The sequence below is a fragment of the Mercenaria mercenaria genome, chromosome 2 (genome assembly GCF_021730395.1).
Source record: "Mercenaria mercenaria strain notata chromosome 2, MADL_Memer_1, whole genome shotgun sequence".
NCBI lineage: Eukaryota > Metazoa > Mollusca > Bivalvia > Venerida > Veneridae > Mercenaria > Mercenaria mercenaria.
Window position 1 is genome coordinate 12,044,307 of NC_069362.1, and position 22,400 is coordinate 12,066,706.

At 34.5% G+C, this 22,400-nt stretch overlaps 1 protein-coding gene across 1 annotated transcript; it reads left to right on the forward strand.

Moving 5' to 3' along the window:
* The first annotated feature begins 3,800 nt into the window (after positions 1–3,800).
* LOC128550614 (uncharacterized) lies at positions 3,801–16,154 on the forward strand. The gene is made up of 3 exons (XM_053529937.1): positions 3,801–4,002; positions 12,131–12,301; positions 15,287–16,154. The coding sequence occupies exons 1-3, from the start codon at positions 3,957–3,959 to the stop codon at positions 15,499–15,501; spliced, it is 432 nt and encodes a 143-aa protein (XP_053385912.1). The 5' UTR covers positions 3,801–3,956; the 3' UTR covers positions 15,502–16,154.
* Positions 16,155–22,400: the final 6,246 nt, after the last annotated feature.

The following is a 22,400-nucleotide window of genomic DNA, read 5'->3' on the forward strand; positions in this document are numbered from 1 at the left end:
TGTGTTGACTTTCTTAATCTATGCAATTTACAAAGAGATGCTTGGTGTAACATCTGATTAATATTTTTCGGAAGCAAAATACTGCCTGTAGATTAGCTTTCATATCATGCTATATGTAATACAAATATTCGACAGCATTTCTGTAAAACATTTCCTTTCCTTTTCCTCTAATTCTACCTTCCTGATTCCGTCCTTTTTTTAAGCTTATACAATCCTGATCAGTACGTACAATTTAATTCTTGACTAAAATTTTGATAATTTAATAATTGCAATGAGTTTAAATATTTGGCATATAGCAACTCGTAGAAGTCATCTACTAACTTTGTTTATATGATGCTTTTAGCAATACTTAAGGTTGCGACGTCAGTAAACACAGCCGTAAAGAATTGACAGAGGCGCTTCTAGTAAGAAAAACACTAATTTATCATATATTTTATCAAAAGATGATTTGCCTAAGATTGTTAACTTTTCATAACTATAATTCAAACTGCCTCAATAATATGTGACTACATTTTCCTGTACATTAAAATTGCAGTGCGACTGACATTTTGAATTTCAAAAGGTTCGAGATGCAACTTTAGGATTAAATACACAACATGCACATATACTGAATATAGAACTATAATTATTCCTTTAGCAAGGCAAGTCTACGGAAAATGTTCTCATGATTGCCTGTATAAGCTACACTTCTCATCAAAGATTTCAATAAACAGAAATATATCAGTTTTTGAAAGCATTACTGTGGCTAATATTATGTTGAAAAGTAATTGGTTGAAAATAAGATGAAACAAAATCTGTTATCAAGAAAAAAGTTAAGTTAGAACTACCAACTGCAGAATAATCGTATTGCCGCTTTCAATGTAATACAAAGTTTTGATGAAAAATTTCCAGGCGAAACATTTTCTGTTTTCGGTAATTGAACACACATAGATTATCCTTCGGGGAGCGTTCAATAACTCTGTTATTAGAGACAGAAACGAGGAACCGAACGTGTTTATCTGACTGACAAATTCATTTGTCTGACCCTTTCGCCTTTTTATCATCTGTCAAGCATAATCGTCCCTTTGCGTTTAGATAAATATCTCTATAATAAAGCTGGAAATATACTTAATATACCATGTTGATAATAAATCAACTGCAATTTATACAAGACTGTCTGGGGCTGAAAGTGTTAGGATTAAGCAGAATTTGAAATTATTCATTTTTTTTTCGAATATTGCACATGTTATAAAATGCCATCTGTTGGTTAATGCATTTAACACTAGCTTACATATCATGCTAATACAAATTCAAGCAAAAAGATTTTTACATTTTTTAATTTTACATACATGCACGAAATAATCGCGCTTAATATGAAGTTTTCCTTTTCAGCTCTATGCTAAGTGTTGTTTCTGATAAACTCAATGAATTATAAACAGCTGAGTGGATGTATAACAAATGATGTATACCTGCTTTATGTAGTTCTTTTTATATAGAAAATATAATCTTTCCAAGGCAACATATAAAGCCATTGAAAACACATTTAAATGTCTTCATTTCTTTCACAGATATAAATTCTTTCAAATGTATATAAAAACATACTAACTACGCGTTATCACCTAAACAATTTACACTGGAGAGCAATTACTGAAGTTAACAAAAGAATAGCAACATCAAACAAAAACTCCTTCGTCTAAGCTAGGCCATTCAGACTTTTTTCAAATCCACATTAATTGATAGTTCCTGGATAATAACTCTGCGCCACTAAACGAGCAAGGACATATTTTAGTCTCCGAGGTTTATAGCCTTGATTGTTTTAACACCAGCCGAATATTTACAGCACTCTTATGACAAAGGAATGTGTTTTACTGAAGACAGTTAATTTCTCCCAAGTTGCCTCTACGTTTTATTAAAGAAACATTTTGTTTACGGTTGTCAGTATTCATGATAGTTTATATGTTTAAGGTAATGCATGTTCAACCACTATGTTAAGAATTGCTGTAACGACGTTATGTGAAGAATTGCTCAACCATTATGTGAAAAATTGCCAAAGTATTTTATATTATCTTTATGAAACCTTGATTTTACATTGAAACGTATAAAAATGTAGGATAATCATGGAAACATTTCGCCTAATAACATTCTCACATGTAGATAGTGCTAAATTGGATATTTTGCCATTATGATAGAGTGTACGCTTAAAAGATGTTTGACTAATATTTAGTCTTTGGAATGCAGATATTCTAACTTCAGCTCTTAAGACATTGAATAATTTGTATATAAAATGTTACGTATTTTTCTACAAATGACGTATCATTCATGATTTAGAACAACTTCTTTCAACTGTCTTAGATACGTTAAGCAAAAGTCTTGCACCCAAATGTCAGTGTTGTTATAGTTTATAGTTTCTAATCCCTTTGGATCACTGAGTCCTTTCAATATATGTGTAATAGAATTCCGCTTAAGACGGTGCTAGGAGCGTTAGGGGTGTTGCACTTTCAATTACCTCTTATGAACAGACTCATTCAAACCGAGTGTTCTATTATATTGCTTGGTTGCAGTCTATGCTTCCAAAAGATCTTCCAATAGATTTTACTATACAAAAACAAATGATTGCCGTATTGCCTGATATATCTTGCCTTGTCATATTCCTTTTTCTGTAATTATTGTCAAAGTTACTAAACAAATTACAATGCAAATGAACCGATTTGCCATACAATTGAACATAGAATCAATTTTAAACGAAGGGTTAAGCATGCTTTGAAATTGAATACATCCTGATCTTCACTTTATCAACATACAGTGTATAATAACCGACTGATATTGAATAATTCCAGAAGGATAACTGGGTGATCATAATATCTCAGGGAATTTTATTGTTTTATTGTACGTTTTTTTTCATGGTTGGTATTTTGGACAGACTCAATCAAACCAAGTCAGCTATTTTTATTTGCTTAGTTGCATTTTATGCTTCCAAAGGATCTCTTTACAGATTGTATTGAGTATGTAAATCATGTGATTAATTATGTTTAGGGATGCGTTATATTCCAGAATCCCAATTTTATCTTATCTAACAGAATACTATATACGCTGAAAAAATGAATTATATGCTAGTAGAAATAGTCAAATAAAATATTCTGCCCTTATGCTAGTTGAGTGTATGGAATTTCGAATACAAATGCCAACTTGTCCGGTGACAGATATAATTAACTTTTAATTTCATTAAATGAAATAGCAGAATTAGAGTTTCTGCTTTGCTTCAAAAAATCTTATTTGTATAATTGTAAATACATAATGTTATGTACGAGTATATTGATACTAACAACGGTTTAATGATTTTCTACATGTATAATCCCTTTCCGAAAGGAGAGTTGACTGTAATTATGCACTTCATCAGGAGCACGTGCTTGACATGTTTTTACAAACAAGATTGAATGGACCAATCAAATATTTAATGAACCTGGAACTGATAACAGACAGTTTGTTAGCTTATCATAACACATAAAAACGAAAATGTGTTTTTGTAAACTTAAAAAGCGTACACGTGAAATAAGCAAGCTGCATTTTAAAATTGCTTCACTGATTACTTTCATTCATAGATTTTTAAATTTTGATTTGTACAATATATTTTCAACATCCAACAGTCTGACTCATTTAAGTAAATTGTTTCAGTTTCTCGCTTTTATCACATTATGTTAAAACTGAAGTGCTACACTCCCAGACAACCTTATCGGACATTTGCCTTACTTTAACGCATTCTATACTTGCCCGAGAGACAGACCTTCTTGTAATATTGGTTTTCTGTAATCTTCAAGGATTACATTCGGATTACATTCTTATATTCGAGAGGTCTTAGGATGTCGGAGATATTTCTACTTTAATTAAGAACTTTCTATCATCAATTTATGAACTCCCTCGGAAAGTGTGAACGAGACATGATGTGCAGTAAGAATCAATTAGATAAATTCAATTAACGAATGGAATTATTGATCTATTCTTTACTCATAGGATCTTTAAAACAAAGTAAGTGTATGTAAACTGTTTGCTCAAATTCTTTAATGCGTAAAGAAACGGGGATACTTTTAAAAATATTGGTCTTAACTAATTTAATTGAACCATTTAAAGGTTTTATTAAATTGGCATTCTTCGAACTGTTACGTTGAGAAGTATGTCAGCATATTCTGTGCACATGCCTTAATTGTCTGCTTTTATTGTACCCCCGACAACGAAGTTGTAAGAGGGGAGTGTATACTGGTTTCAGGTTGTCTGTCTGTCCGTCCGTCCGTAGACACAATCTTGTGCGCACCAACTCTTCCCATCCCCTTGACACAATTTAAAGAAACTTCTCACAAGTGATCAGTAAGACCAGTAGTTGTGCATGGTGCATCTTAGGTTCTTTCAGATATTTCTTTGCTGAGTTACGGGACTTTATTTTTTGTTACTATACTATATACATAGAGTCTGCATATGCAATCATGTGCCCGCCTTATTTGTGTGTGTGTGTGTGTGTGTGTGTGTGTGTGTGTGTGTGTGTGTCCGGGTTTAACGTCTTTTTCAACAATTTTTCAGTCATATACTAAACGAATCTCCCGAACCCATGCACACAATTGAATGAAACTTTACACAAGTGATCAATAGTAACCCTAGTTGTGTAAGGTGAATGTTAGGTTCTGTCAGAGAAAAAATCTGCACAGTTGTGGGATTTTGTTTTTTCTTAATATACTATAGGCCTATACATAAAGTCTGCATATGCAACCTTGTGTGCGCCTAATCTCCCGAATCCTTGCACAAATTTTAATGAAACTTCATATAAGTAATCAATATTAACCCTCGTTGTGCATGGTCATGTTACTTTCTTTTAGACAAATATTCTGCAAAGTTATGGGACTTTGTTATTTGTTACTATATTATATACATGGAGTCTGTATACATACAGTCCACATAATCTTGTGTGCGTCTAATTGCGATGGACTGTGTCAGAGCGTGTGGGGGTATATTCATCACCTTCAGTGATAGTTCTAGTTTTTAGTTTGGTTTATTCTTAGCACAGTCAAATAAATAAGGGCCAGCTGGCAACATCTGTATTTTCTATGGTGTTTGTTTCTTTTACCTTACTGAAGGTTAATTCTTAATACACAAATAACAATATATATAAAGGGTGTAAGCAAAGTTTGTTTCAACTTAAAAAGTAAATCAGCATAGTCAAAACATAGAAAGTAAGACATGTATATAGATTTTCAGTATTATTAAATGATGATATTTTGACGTTACAGAAAGATTTCCTTTTCAGGGAAAATAAAAGTACAATTTATTCTATATACTCAGTTAAAATTTTTTCAACTTTCTTCTTTAATTGATTCTCACATTGACACTGTATGCCATATCTTTGATTATTATTTGTATAATTCAACTACTATAAATTAAAACTGAACATATAACTTCTAAATATATTGCAACATATGTGTGCTGTCAAGTCTGCAAGTTGCATATTCCCATAAAGTTCAGCTAAAATCATTTTCTACACACAAAAAAAATATTAAAAGGGGAGAATTATCACGAAATGTCTTACATTCATGTGAACGTGTCCAGTAGTGAAACCCAATGATTAAAGGTGGTCTTTCAGAGAATAGTACGGGTCTTTCTAGCGTCTGTTATACTGATATGTAATATGATAAAGCTGTAACCGGAACGAACTTTCTTTACACCCTTAGAAACACTTCAATTATTTTTTTTAACGTAAAGGTAAACCAGATTGTTTGGTACTTCTCAAAATGTTTATACTGTTGTGGCCAATTTGGAATACTACTGTGTAAAGGTACATTTTATCTTTCCATAGAAATCTTATATAAATTTACTTGTTAAAATTTCCTTTGAATAATACTACAAATTGTTAAAATAAAGTTACGTGATATTTAAAAATTAAGACATTACTTTTCAAAACATTTTTGTTTTAAAAAATGCATTAAATATTAATTTCGTTATTACGTTTACTTTAGAGCAACTATTGACATTTTACTGTTAATCTAATGCCGCCATTTTAGATATTATTTACAACACTAGCAGACTCGTTCTGTTAAAGTATGCTTATAAAACAAAGTGAAATGACACATGGCACTTTAGAAGTGTTGTCGTGAAATTTAATCAAAGTCATTTTGAGATCCTTTGGAATCACCTTGAGTAACCAGTCAAAATCATAGAAATAAACTTGCATACTTTTGTAGCAAAAAAAAATATGCTTGTAAAGTCGTACTAACTGTATGTATCTATAATTATAAACTCAAATTAATTTAACAACCTTATGCAAAACGTTGCATGATATGCTTATATCGGTTTTTAATTTATAAAATATCTGTTAACCGATTATTCTTATAAGTCATTGTTAAGCTTGGTGTTCAGTCATTTGCTTTTTACATTTGGAAGCTAAGTTTTCCTCTGTATGCCTGACATTGCAGATGGTAGTCTATAAAAGGTCATAGGGATGTTTTCGTTGCTCAAACTTTTGTAAAATCTTAAACGCGTATAATATCATATTGATATGATTATTTATGTGGGTTGTTTTCTTTTGCCAATATGAGTGTTAGCAATACAGCTATCAGGGAAAACATTTTTACACTGTATTTTAAATGTGTTAGATTAAGCTTTAGAGTGTGTTCTCAATAAAACGATTTAAGCTCCTTAGTGGTGTTTTTATTTTGCTGCTAACGCTCTTTGTCACTGCTTCATATTGCTCTTTCTAGTACTTGTTTTTCACTCTTATTGCTCTATGTAATTTTGTTTACTGGTTTGCACTCTTACTTTTTCTATGTACTTTCGTTTACTTGTTTGCCCTCTTGTTTTTTTCTATTTACCTTTGTTTACTTCTTTGCACTCTTACTTTTTCTATGTACTTTTGTTTACTGGTTTGAACTCGTACTTTTTCTATGTACTTTTGTTAAATGATTTGCATTCTTACTTTTTTCTATGTACTTTTGTTTACTGATTTGAACTCTTTCTTTTTCTATGTACTTTTGTTTACTGGTTTGAACTCGTACTTTTTCTATGTACTTTTGTTAAATGGTTTGCATTCTTACTTTTTTCTATGTACTTTTGTTTACTGATTTGAACTCTTTCTTTTTCTATGTACTTTTGTTTACTGGTTTGAACTCGTACTTTTTCTATGTACTTTTGTTAAATGGTTTGCATTCTTACTTTTTTCTATGTATTTTTGTTTACTGATTTGAGCTCTTTCTTTTTCTATGTGCTTTTGTTTACTGGTTTGAACTCGTACTTTTTCTATGTACTTTTGTTTACTGATTTGAAGTCTTTCTTTTTTAGCTCACCTGTCACAAAGTGACAAGGTGAGCTTTTGTGATCGCGCGGTGTCCGTCGTCCGTCGTCCGTCCGTCCGTCCGTGCGTCCGTCCGTGCGTCCGTCCGTAAACTTTTGCTTGTGACCACTCTAGAGGTCACATTTTTCATGGGATCTTTATGAAAGTTGGTCAGAATGTTCATCTTGATGATATCTAGGTCAAGTTCGAAACTGGGTCACGTGCCATCAAAAACTAGGACAGTAGGTCTAAAAATAGAAAATCCTTGTGACCTCTCTAGAGGCCAAATATTTCAAAAGATCTTCATGAAAATTGGTCAGAATGTTCACCTTGATGATATCTAGGTCAAGTTTGAAACTGGGTCACGTTCCGTCAAAAACTAGGTCAGTAGGTCTAAAAATAGAAAAACCTTGTGACCTCTCTAGAGGCCATATATTTCACAAGATCTTTATGAAAATTGGTTAGAATGTTCACCTTGATGATATCTAGGTCAAGTTTGAAAGTGGGTCACGTGCCGTCAAAAACTAGGTCAGTAGGTCAAATATTAGAAAAACCTTGTGACCTCTCTAAAGGCCATATTTTTCATTGGATCTGTATGAAAGTTGGTCTGAATGTTCATCTTAATGATATCTAGGTCAAGTTCGAAACTGGGTCACCTGCGGTCAAAAACTAGGTCAGTAGGTCTAAAAATAGAAAAACCTTGTGACCTCTCTAGAGGCCATATATTTCATGAGATCTTCATGAAAATTGGTCAGAATGTTCATCTTGATGATATCAAGGTCAAGTTCGAAAGTGGGTCAGGTGCCGTCAAAAACTAGGTCAGTAGGTCAAATAATAGAAAAACATTGTGACCTCTCTAGAGGCCATATATTTCACAAGATCTTCATGAAAATTGGTCAGAATGTTCATCTTGATGATATCTAGGTCAAGTTCGAAACTGGGTCACGTTCCTTCAAAAACTAGGTCAGTGGTCTAAAAATAGAAAAACCTGTGACATCTCTAGATGGCCAAATATTTCACAAGATCTTCATGAAAATTGGTCAGAATGTTCACCTTGATGATATCTAGGTCAAGTTCGAAACTGGGTCAGGTGCCGTCAAAAACTAGGTCAGTAAGTCAAATAATAGAAAAACCTTGTGACCTCTCTAAAGGCCATATTTTTCATGGGATCTGTATGAAAGTTGGTCAGAATGTTCATCTTGATGATATCTAGGTCAAGTTTGAAACTGGATCACCTGCGGTCAAAAACTATGTCAGTAGGGCTAAAAATAGAAAAACCTTGTGACCACTCTAGAGGCCATATATTTCATGAGATCTTCATGAAAATTGGTCAGAATGTTCATCTTGATGATATCTAGGTCAAGTTCGAAACTGGGTCACGTGCCATCAAAAACTAGGTCAGTAGGTCAAATAATAGAAAAACCTTGTGACCTCTCTAGAGGCCATATTTTTCATGGGATCTGTATGAAAGTTGGTCAGAATGTTCACCTTGATGATATCTAGGTCAAGTTCGAAAATGGTCACGTGCCGTCAAAAACTAGGTCAGTAGGTCAAATAATAGAAGACCTTATGACTCTCTAAAGGCCATATTTTTCATGGGATCTTTATGAAAATTGGTCTGAATGTTCATCTTGATGATATCTAGGTCAAGTTCGAAACAGGGTCATGTGCGGTCAAAAACTAGGTCAGTAGGTCTAAAAATAGAAAAACCTTGTGACCTCTCTAGAGGCCATACTTGTGAATGGATCTCCTAAAAATTGGTCAGAAATGTTCATCTTGATGATATCTAGGTCAAGTTCGAAACTGGGTCATGTGCCTAAAAAACTAGGTCAGTAGGTCAAATAATAGAAAAACCTTGTGACCTCTCTAGAGGCCATACTTTTCATGGGATCTGTATGAAAGTTGGTCTGAATGTTCATCTTTATGATATGTAGGTCAAATTTGAAACTGGGTCAACTGCTATCAAAAACTAGGTCAGTAGGTCTAAAATTATTAAAATCTTTTGACCTCTCTAGAGTCCATATTTTTCAATGGATCTTCATGAAAATTGATCTGAATATTCACCTTGATGATATCTAGGTCAGTTTCAAAACTGGGTTACGTGCGGTCAAAAACTAGGCCAGTAGGTATAAAAATAGAAAAACCTTGTGACCTCTCTAGAGGCCATATTTTTCATGAGATCTTCATGAAAATTAGTGAGAATGTTCACCTTGATGATATCTATATAAAGTTCAAAACAGGGTCACGTACCTTCGAAAACTAGGTCAATAGGTCAAATAATAGAAAAACCTTGTGACCTCTCTAGAGACCATATTTTTCAATGGATCTTCATGAAAATTGGTCAGAATTTTTATCTTGATAATATCTAGGTCAAGTTCAAAACTGGGTCACATGAGCTCAAAAACTAGGTCACTATGTCAAATAATAGAAAAAAGGACGTCATACTCAAAACTGGGTCATGTGGGAAGAGGTGAGCGATTCAGGACCATCATGGTCCTCTTGTCTATGTATTTTTGTTTACTGCTTTGCACTATTACTTTTTCTATGTATTTTTGTTTACTGGTTTGCACTCTTACTTTTTCTATGCATTTTTGTTTACTGGTTTGCACTCTTACTTTTTCTATGTATTTTTGTGGTACTGGTTTACACACTTACTTTTTCTATGCATTTTTGTGTATACACGTATCCTGTGCACATCCACACATACTCCGCTGAAGGGGTGTGAGATCTATGAACATGGCTATTGCGTAAGTGAAAGTCAGCTTTACTGCAAAATTATTTAATAAATATGTAACAAGATAATTGCTGCCTATTACAACTAATTCCAATATTAAATATTTTCCCGGCTTAGAGGTTTATTTCAAACCAAACCGAATTATTTATCTTCCACATGTTCCTGAAATAAAGTTAATAAAATTTTGTTCAAGAAGAATAGTTAGCCTTATTTACTATCAAACTGAATTGAAATGCCTTCTTTGCCTTACCTGTTCCAGGTAGTTTCAACAAATGAGAAGTCGTTAGTCATTATTGTTTAAATACCTTTTTTCACCTATTAAAGTTGCTACACATACGCTGTGCCAAAGAGGCAAACTACGTTTTTGCATTTTTGCATGCTATTCCATGCTAAGAAGGTTGATAATCAATAATTTGAAATTTAATGTTAGAAATTATGAGCTTCAGACATGATAATGCCGCTGCAAACACTTAACCAGACGGTGATCTATTTAGTGTTTAAAGTGTTTCATTTAGCTTGTGTTTCTAGTACTTATATGACCTTTGGAACGGAGCTTCGTTGTTCACTCAATAATGCTAATCCAATTTCATGAGAAAGTGTATTTCATTATCTTCTGAGGGAAATGTGTTCTGCGTGTCTTTCAAAATAGTCATGATGTTATTTGTCTGGAAAACTTCAAGGTTCCATGAAGATGGAAACTATTTAGTGCTAAGAAAAAGACAACACAGTAAAATTGTCATTCATATTTATCGTATAACTTTGAACCGGATTACTGGAAAGATGATGGCAGGGAAACAAAATTAGCATTTTCTTATATTAATCATTTATCAAAGAATATACTTGCATAGAATTAACAAGGGTCTGTCTCATTGACATTTACACACTTGTTATTACATTTATATAGTAAGCATTTTTGCATTTAATGTAAAAGTATCAGGTTAGTGTCGCTCTGTTAGTTTTACTGTTTTTAGTCCCGTCTATTAGATTGAGAGTAGAACTAAAGGTTGTTAAAGGGGGAGGTTGTATAAATCATTGTGCAGATAACGAGAAGTTTCTACTACATTTGTATTTTAATACTGCTATCTATATCATAATATTACAGTAAATTATTACGCATCCCTGAATGTACACAATATAAACAATACTTACAATCATGTTATATTGTAATTAATATATCGAAACACCATATACTAGAAGTAGTTCATATAGTTTACTACCAGGCACCAGGAAGGAAGGTAAACGGGGGGGGGGGGGGGGGGGGGGGGGGGAGCGGTGGTCTAGTGGATAAGGTGTCGGCCGCTCAATCCAGGGGTCGTTGGTTCGAGCCCCACTAGGGTCACGACCATGACTTCTCATATGCCACTAGTACTGGTTTTTCTAGGAAGCGGACTCGAGAATGGTTCCAATAAGCTTGAAGCTTTCAGCACAATCAAGCAAAAACAAAATGGCGATAATACCTAGATTTGCCAGAGGCTATCTAAACCGTTTCCACTGCGGCTCAAACCGTCGCCCTCCTGTTTTCGATGCTAATTTCTTAATCATAATTAACCTAACATTTGCGTAATAGAGCCAACAAAACGAATGTTTACGTTATTTTTGTAATTTCTATCCAGTTCGAAATGTAGATGCACAGTGGCTAATAGAATGATTTTAAATACGTTTTTATTTCATTATAATTATTACACATTCAAAATACACATGACACGGATTGCTTTTTCATGGCAATGTATGAATATGATTTTTATATCTATTTTTACTTGATTTTGTTTTAAACATATACAAGTGTTTACATAAAGGATATATAAAGAGTTACAGTCATTTAATCATTTGAATTTTTTTCTTCAACAACATGAAAGTAAGTTTTGCTTTTTATTGTTTACCCATTGCATTTAAGATTGCGTTTTCATTGTATATCATGTTTCTATTGAATTTTAATTTTTACTTATAATACCCAAATACTCATATTGCAATTTTCAAACTGACTTCAAAAATAAAGTATATTACTTGTAATGAAATTTCTAATACCTATATACTTCGAATACCATAATACTTGTAATGATTCCTGATACTAGTATCTATTTACTACTAACGTAGTTTTATTTGTATAACAGCTTTCGGCGTGATGTGCTCCCAGTGTGATAGCGATCTAGATCCTTACTGCATGGAGAGCCCACCAGATCCAGTAAACTGTACATTGTGTGGATCATTTGATGAAAATACGTTTGAATGTGTCCAGTATCATGTAGTTGAATATTGTATTACTGAAAGGAGATACATAAACGGTATGTTTCATTTTGTTTTGAATAAGGAGACACTTTTTATGGAGAAATGTGTTAAAGAATTACCAAAGCAGTAAATATATTCTATCACATATACGTTTCTGTAGAAAACCCCTGATAAATAACACTAAAATAAAAAGTATTGATAACTTCATTTCAAAAATTATATAGCTTTGAAATAGTGTGAAATAAATTAAATATCTATGTCAGCTTTAATTTAATGCACGTGTGTTATCAGTGAAATGATGTTGATATTTACATATGTCACGTGTACATATATATACGTATTTACGTTTTTGTATGCATTGGTTAACGTTGGATTAATCGCGATGCATTAAATGATCATTGAGTCAGATGCTTAAGATTGGCATGTTTTAAATTTGTATTGGTTTCAAAAACATATGTCAATCCAGTTGTAGGAAAGTCTTTAATTGCCTTCAGACTGATCACATGCATTACAGTTTAAACAAGTTTCCATCTAAGTTTTTAAAATGCGTGTACATATTATGTATAATTTAGCATTTTTCAGAAAGAATCATTAGTCAGACTACAAGGCATTTTCATATTTTAAGAGAGGTAGCTTTTGGGTTATTATGCTTAGAGAGCCGGTATCAAAATACGTTGTCATTTTTAATGATGCTGCACTAAGTGTATCTGTTAAGTCTTAAAGCAACTGATGCCTAGCTATTCATCAATTCAGTGACTGCCAAAGGCAACGGAAAGCAAAAAGTATTATATCACCTAGAGATAGTACCTAAGTTTTTCAAATCATAGGTTTGAAGTAAAAAAGCTTTGAAATGAAGACAAATGTCCATATATTTCTCAAAAACAGAAATATAGACAATATTTTAACCAGAAGTGTGGAGTTATGAGCATTTAATATTTTTATGTTAACGAAAATTTTGTGATCAAGGAAATGTAACTCTTCTTGAACATGGAGAGCATACACATCAAAGGGACATAATATAGCCAATATTTTCTAATTGGGTGCATTTGATTTAACATTCAACTTTCATCTGGATTGCTAAATAATGATATATGATACTGTGTGCTAAAAATTTAGAACATCTGGAACAGTCTATTAACAGCAAAACTATGCTTTAGCAGAATCTAAAGAGTTAAGCTCTAACTGGGACTCGAACCCAGGACCTCTCACACCTAAAGCAGACACTCTACCACTTCCCTATAACAGCAGTAGCTAATAGCTATGCAGTTTAATTGCTGGATTACATTGCGTGAACTGGAACAATAATCAGTGAACTCCGGATTATCGGCGTATTCGCTTTGTTACCTAACGGCAATTTTTGTGTAAAGAAAAAATATAATCTATTATCTAATGCTGCCAACGTCATAATCGGTCAAATCTGCCCAAATTTCTCTGACGTGTTATTCAGAGTATGAACTTACTAACTGGTAGTACCAGTGAAATATTACTTACACTGAATCTTTTATATTTGCCCTTTTTACAGCTGTCGAACGGCAAAGACAGTGAGTTTTGTCCAAATATAAGTAATTATTTTACCAGTTTTGAGAGGATTTCAATTGATGGGAAATTACAGTTACAAACTAAATACCTTTCTGCAACACATGGAGTCATTAGCATTCACTGTCAATCAGTATTATGACTAAGATCGACTGTCATTCATTCATTTCAAAGTTTCATAGACAGAGTCTACTTGTTTACTTTTTGTATCGAAATCGGTGCACTTGTAAAAATCACTTTAGTTTGAAAAATCAAAGTATGCGAAGAGCTATGGTACGGTCTCTATATCACCTAAATTTCCTTTAACAGTATGTCAAGTACAATTTATATAATTCAATGTCAGTGACAGCTCTCTAACAAACAAAGCTTGCAATTTAACTAAATAGATATAGGCAAATATGACGCTGTCATTTGAAACACCATTCATCAATACAACTCGTGATTACAAGTGGTTTACATTTTCTCGCCATTTAAATCAATTTCCACACCTTCCTACGAACAATGAAAAACTGTTTATACATGTATAATGTTCCTGTGCTACAACTGAACTTTGATTGCGGACACCGGGTATTTATTCAATACCCCTAGTGGATTGAACATGGATTAATTAAACATAAATACTATAAATTTCGAAACATTGGAGTTATTGTCCTTTGTAAATCGCATTTTAGCTGAACGTTTACCATATTCTACCGTACATATACAATTCTATTTAGTTAGCGTGTATTATTGACTTCTTATACGTCAAAACCATCTGGAATCATCTGTAAAGTAAAAGTACATTAAAAATATAATTGGATTGTTATAACAGTAGCTCGATCTGGGATGCTGTATTCGGCTCGAGTGGATTTTAAACAAAAGTTTATATTTCCCAGAAATAAAAAAGTTTTTAATTGAATTTATGTACAAATATAATAAATATAAACAACTACTTTAGTTTGATCAAGAATGACATTGCTAAGGTGTTGTTTAGTAGCAGCACGGCAGAATAGCAGCGCCTTAGTATACCGCTCTGTTCTTGATCTCTGATCCGATTGCAACAGAAATGGACAAAAACACAGAACATATTGCAGCTAAAGCTGAAACTGATGATCTTTTAACTTGTCATTTGAGCATGTTTGTTAGATGCAATTCCTCATTATTTTGCAAACAACTAATTTTTTTATAACCTCTGATTCTAGTTAATTGCTCATATTAGAGAAACTTTTGTACGGTAACACATGCCCATGTGGCTCATAAAGCTTTTTTAGAAATATTTAACTGTCAGAAATCACGCATTATTCACGAGATGTATTTTTGTTTCAAGGCAAATGACGAAAAAAAGAAAGAATTATTAAATGTTGAAACAAAACAAATAAAAAAATAAATGAAACAACAAAAATCAAAATAAACAACAAAAAAGACGATTTGTATGACACATGTTTCAGCTTGTTATAAAAATTTGGGTTCGGCCAAGTCACAAAATCCGTTTTTTTAATATATGATTAATTCTGTTCTGTTTACAGGCACCTTGGTGAGAATTACACGAGATTGTAGTCCAGCATCCATGCCAGAGTCCTGTGAATTTATTACTCAATACGGGAATATAATGAAAGTGTGCTTCAGAACTTGTAAGACTAACGGATGCAATTCTTCAGGGGAACAAGTAACCTCTACTGCAACTTTAAGATATCTTTATTTAACTGTAGCATTCTTAAAGTATGTTTTATTTCGGGAATAAGTTTATGAGTTGGAGGGCAACGTGAATTACCAAACATTGAAAGAAGTCGCGTGTATCAGCTTAAACAATGAACAACACACTCAATGTGTTTATTGTGTACCAGATTACACAGTGTGCAGTGTATTACACACTCAATATGAACATACTGCAGCAAACTACCAACTCAATATATTTTGCGTGTGCCACCTAGCGCTGGGTGCAGTGAACTAGACATTAGCATGTTTTTGCGGACTAGCTTGCACAGTGTGCATTGAACTACACGCTAATTATATTTTGTGTTTTTTGAAAAGTGTGCAGTGAATACGCACTATGCATGTTTTGCCCGTAACAGCTTGCACAGTGTGCAGTGAACTACAATCTCATTATATTTCCTTGCACCATATTGAATAGTGTACAGGGAACTAGAAACTCAGCATATTGTGTGTGTACCAGCTTGCCATGTGTGCAATGAATTGAACACGCCATGCAACATGTTCATTGCGAAAACTTGAAGACAATATGTCAGCATGTTTACAATATATGCATATACATACGTCGCTATGTCAAATGTTTTCACATTGTTCTATGTTTTCAATAATATATTCTCTTGGACAGTATTTTCTGATATACATATATGCAAAATAGAAGTATTTCCAGGACACAAAACAGAAGTGGAGTGCCACTGGCACCAGATCAGAAAGAAAATGCCTCTGTACATGTTATACCCTACCCCTAGGTATTCTATAAGAACCATGGTCATGAACGGGAAAATATACTAACCCATTTCAATCGTAAATTTCTCAACTTAAACGCGCAGTTCGGTGAATGGGTACCTAGTATATTGAACAAGCGATAATTTATCTTCCATCGTGCACCAATCATCTTGTCTCAATATTCCACATTACTGAGATTATCAACATATTTTATGCTTTCGTCAACATTACAGAAAAAACTTGCTTGACCTTCCCTAATGAACATCCGGTCTAGAGGTCACGGCAGTGTGCACATGTTTGGCGAAATGTGAACAAAGAAAAACAGAATTACAAAAAAAAATACAATTTTACACTAAAACTGGAAATGATGAAAGAAATTCATCTTGTATATGATCTTTAATTTGAAATCGTACATTGGTCTGCATCTGTTTTGTTTATTTTATTCATTTTGCACATTTATGCTGCATTTTCACATTTTAGCGAACACGTGTAGTAAAATGACGATTGACATACATTTTCAATCAGAATGGTTTTGTAATCTAGAACGGAACTTCACCAGGGAAGGTCAAGCAAGTTTTTTGTGTAACGTTGAAATAACTATAAACTATGCGTTGTTTTTCTAAGATAAGATGTATTGAAGAAATGTGACCGGTACACAATGGAAGATAAATTACAACTTGTTTGATATCCATAGTACACATTTACCGAACTGCGTGTTTTAAGTATGAAATGCGCGATTGAAACGGGTTAGTAAATTTTCCCCTTCATGACCATGGTTCTTATAGAATACCTAGGTGTAGGGTATAACATGTACAGAGGCATTTTCTTTCTGATCAGGCGCCAGTGTTGGAGTGCGCTAAATATTCGTTCACTCCACTTATATTGACTTAAACAGCAAAACGATATTGACATATGTTGAAAACATCCACTGATATCTTTTTCGATATGTTGATTAGCAATCTTTTACATAAAAATGCCGTTAAGACAAAACGCATCATTCATTAAATTCGTGACCAGTCAGCTGTGTATTAAATAACTTACGAGACAGTCAGCCACTGAGAAACATTCGTAAACAAAAATTGCAGCAATATTGTTTTACAAATTCATGAATAAAACAAGAATTAAAAATCAACAGAAACACTCCAGATATGCCCAGACGTATTTATTAATTTGTTTTCGAAGAGTTTTTACTGACTCTTTGCAAAAGAGTGGGTCTCTTTGACTTGAAATGAACAATAACTGTTAAAGATATGGTTTTGTCAATGGAAAATGTGTCTGATGTTTTGTATTTGAATTAGGTCTTGGTGTAAACTTGGTGTAAAAGAGTAACACATTGCTTCAATTGCCAAGCGGACATTGCGATGAATTCGACACAGGTTTATTTGACAAGATAGGTCTCTGTACAGTAAATGGAATGTAGGTTAATCTAAAGATAATGTACCTTTTTAACTGATATGTTAAAGTGTTTGCATCCCATTATTCAGATAGATAGAAAACAGTTTTTTATATTTGATTAAAACTTGTTACAAAATATAAAAATCGCGGAAACATTTTACAGATCTTACAATTAAGTACTGGCGGTTAAAATTGATTTGATTTATTATTAAACATATTTATTTATCAAGAAATACATGACATATAACATCCATACTGTTTTTTTTGTCTTGTCTTTTTTGTAGTAAATTTTTGAAAGGGCCTCAATTTTACGAATGTAAAGTGGTGACTTCACAGATTACACTTTAAAGTTCACCACCACTATTACATTTCACAAGTCACAATTTATACTTTACAAGTCACAATTCATACTTCACAAGTCATAACTCATACTTCACAAGTCACAATGCATACTTCAGCGTTCATACTTAATAATTCACAGTCCACAATCATAGAAACATCTCCTGAAATCATTACCATGAATGAGATTCATACAATACGAGCTTTAAGCAAATACAAAATGTATATGAAATAAAGGATGAAAGGTCGGTAACAAAAGATGACATTACTTCGTAGAATTATATGTATGTTTTGATAATATAGGGATAATAAACGTTTTTTGTGTAATAACTTCTGCAGAAGCCCACAGGAACGTTTGTGCAGAAGATAATACACAAAACAAACGTGTATTGTCGCTATTCTTGCATAAAAACATGACACGAAGACTAAATTTATTGCTTTTATATGTGATGACATTCGATTCCGGTACAATTCTTAATTACCATTCTGTTGTTCTTGGAAGCGGTAAACATGTTTTAAATATCTATAACGGGGGCCCCAAATCAACAACAACATTAAAGTCATGTATTTAAGGTTTTAAAGCGATATTTAAAAAAATCTCGTTATTTCAAACGAGATATTACCCATGATTACTTAAAAAAATTGTAAATAGGAATACAATTTCAAGATTAATAACTTTTCATTCGAGTTGTTTTGAGTACGAACAGATTGAAAGTACAGATGAGTACGATCGTATCCACAAGTTGAACGCTTTGAGAAACTAGATAATATACCGGCTGATACTTCCCAAAATAATTAATATGATTCCTAAAAACAAACAATCGCACAAGTTACATGTGATTCAATACATTCACGTTTATCGGCAAAATTGTGAACCGAGTTCAAAAGGAGGTGAACAGAGGGAGAAGTGAGTAAGTACATTGATGGATATGTAGGGGAGGTGGCAGTACGTTTGGGATTAGTAACTGATGCAGCAAAACATATTATGGATTAGATTGCATCTTCTTTGCTACAAAACAGGTTATTATGGAAGAAACAAGATGCAGATTCCAGACACCCTCACGCCCCTAGCATCGGCTTAGGCGTAACACTATTACCCATGAACATTGAATGGACTTTATGATCCCGAAGGACCAGAAAATATAACAACACTGAATCCAAGTACGGGGAGACTTTGTACGTCTGTCACACGGCACTTAAAGATTACTCTTGTGATAGTTAATAAAATCTGTAAAAAGATCCTTTGGAAGCAGAGAATGCAACCAAGAAAATAATAGCAGACTCTGTGTGATTGCGTCTGTTCATGAGAGGTAGTGCAACAACCCTCACGCCCCCTACCACCGGCTTAAGCGGAACTCTATTACCAATGAACATTGAGTGGACTCCATGATCCCAAAGAACCAGAAAATATTACAGGTTGGAAGTATAATCTGTGAAGAATGAACTCTGGAGTTTGGACTACACTATGAAGTGTGAACTATGAACTTTGAACTGGGGACTCAAAGTATGCTTTATATTTAACTTTAAATATAATGAACTTTAAAGGTGTCTTGTGATATGAAGTGTGAAGGCTAAACTGTGTATCCATCATAAAGCTTTCGTAAAGACTAGAAATATATAACTATGTAATACTCAAACAAATATTATCAATGTTACTCACAGACGCCATTCAAAGAAGACACATTAAATGAAACCAACAGCTCAGGATAAATATTTTATTTGTTTTTTTTTGTAATGTTGAAAATATTTTGTACCTACCTCCGACTTCTTCACGTTACATTTTATTAGATAAAGTATTTATTTAATCAATTTTAAAATCACAATAATAGTAAACATAAGAGACGGTTATGGTGTAAGGAAGAACATGCCACTACAGCCACATACAGGATGCAAGAAGCCATCAACAAGCTTTCAGCTTGGGCTGAAGATTAGTGTGTATCGATCAATACAGAGAAATCGTCCACCACACTATTCTCCCTGTCGTCAAAGCAGAGGGCGGGTAAAATCAAGATGGGAAATACTTCGCTGATTGAAGCAGACGAGGAGTGACCTTTGACAAACGGCTAACCTGGAAGCCCCACATTAGTCAAGCAGAAGGGAAGGCCCGTAGGAAGCTTGCCATGATGTGCAAACTTGCTGGAACAACATGGGGAGCAAATGAGCAAATACTCAAGACAGTATATCAGGGAACAGTGAGACCCCATTTAGAGTATAGCTCAACTGCCTGGTCCACTACTGCCAAAACTAACCAACAGGCTTTAGACAAGGTTCAGAACCAAGCATTGCGGATCATGACAGGTGCTACAAAGTCTACACCAATCTCCTTCATGGAGAAGCTAACAGGTACACAGCCGTTACAAGACAGAAGACATGCAAAGGTTCTGCAGAGAAGTTCAGGTCTTTTCAAGACCATCCCATGAAAGACAAGCTAGATGGCTACACAAAGAATCGGCTCAAACGTAGCAGCTTCGTACATGAGGCAAAGAGGCAAAGAAACTCAACCGAGAGTTCAAAACTGAGCTGAGCATACCAACGACTTCCCTAGGTAGTGAAGACATCATAAACCCACTAGCGAATGATCTGTCCTCAGTGACTGTGAGACTTGCTGTTCCTCGTCTTGACCGCGGGAAGCAAGGGATGAAGGCATTCGGAAGAGCCTCACACTTGCTATGATCAATGAAGACTATCCTCTGGAATTATGGACTCATGTCTATACAGACGGATCAGCCACATGCGCCGTCAAAGATGGAGGAGCAGGAGTTTTCATTCAAAACCCATCTGGCAAGGGAGAAACACTACATGCAGCCACAGGAAAACACTGCAGCAATTACAAGGCAGAGACTGAAGCACTCAAGAAGGCCGTCTCAATGGTTGAAGACTCGGCAGAAGAAAGCTCCTCAGTCGTCTTTCTCACAGATGCACTGTCTGTCATGGAAGCTCTGATCAACAATAAAGCTCCGCAGCTAGCCAGGAGAATGCAGAGCCTGAGTATAACCTGCAAAGTAGCACTTCAGTGGATTCCATCCCATTGTGGACTTGCAGGCAATGAAGAGGCAGACAAACTGGCTAAGCTAGGAGCTCAGTCAGAACAACCAACAGAACCTGTGAGTTACAAGGAGAAAGTCACCATCACCAAGGCACTAACGAGACCAAGGATGGAGGAAGATGCTTTTCATCTCCTTGATCGGTCTGAACAAGTGATGATGGTCAGGCTCCGCTCAGGGCACAACAAGCTCAGTGCTCACATGTACAAGAAATACAGACTGACATCATCGCAAACTTGTCCTTGTGGTGAAGAAGATCAGACTGCGGAGCATATACTTCAGAGATGTAAAAGGCATGACCAGGAGCGAGCTGCGACTTGGCCGATAGATACCTCAATCCACCAGAAACTGTATGGAGGCATTGATGATCTTCGGCAAACCACAAGTTTCATCGAGGCTACTGGTCTGACAGTGTAGACGCGAACGACAACAAGAAGAAGAAGATAAGAGACGGTTGCTTTTTCTTAGCCTTTCCATTGGCATTGACCGGCTTGTTCTATAAACAAATACAAATTACACCAATAAATACAAATATGTTGTCCAACAGTTACTTCTTTAGAATAAATACAGCCAAGAAAATGCCTCCGGGAAGACGTATATATAAAAAAATATAAAAAAAAATGAAGTGTGCCAATGACTCAGTAAAGGAATTCATTATACGCGTCAACTTAAAAACTTATGATTTCTTTATGAACAGCATATAATAAATTTTAACTTAATATTAACAATCACGTGTATCTTTTAAACGTTTCAGAAAAAATATAATATAGGGTATAACAAGAGCTCGTAGAGGCCAAAGCGTTCTCAGGTTATCGTCCGGAAATAGGTTAAATGTTCTGGGTCACTGTGACCTTGACCTTTGACCCACTGACTTCAAAATCATAAGAGTCATTTGCTGGTCATGATCAACCACCCTATCAAGTTTCGTGATCCTAGACACAGGCGTTCTCAAGTTACCGCCCAGAAATGGTTTAACTGTTCAGGGTCACTGTGACCTTGACCTTTGACCTACTGACCTCAAAATCAATAGGGGTCATTTGCTGGTCATGATCAACCTCCCTATGAAGTTTCGTGATCCTAGACCTACGCGTTCTCAAGTTACTGCCCGGAAACGGTTAAACTGTCCCGGATCACAATGACCTTGATCTTTAACCTACTGACTTCAAAACCAGTAGGTGTCAACCTCCCTATCAAGTTTCGTGATCCTAGGTTCAAACGTTCTCAAGTTATCGTCCGGTAACAGTTTAAAAGTTTCGGGTCACTGTGACCTTGACGTTTGACTTACTAATCTCAAAATCAATAGAAATCATCTGCTGGTCATGACCAATCTTCCTCTCAACTTTCATGATCCTAGGTCCAAGTGTTTTTAAGAGTTATTATCCGGAAACCGGTTGGTCTACGGAGAGACCGAGATACCGACCGACCGACG

Coding starts and splice junctions, on each gene's coding strand:
- LOC128550614 (XM_053529937.1), top strand. CDS start 3,957: ATGGAATTATTGATCTATTCTTTACTCATAGGATCTTTAAAACAAA. Junction 4,003..12,130: donor CATAGGATCTTTAAAACAAA/GTAAGTGTATGT, acceptor TTTGTATAACAG/CTTTCGGCGTGATGTGCTCC. Junction 12,302..15,286: donor TGAAAGGAGATACATAAACG/GTATGTTTCATT, acceptor TTCTGTTTACAG/GCACCTTGGTGAGAATTACA.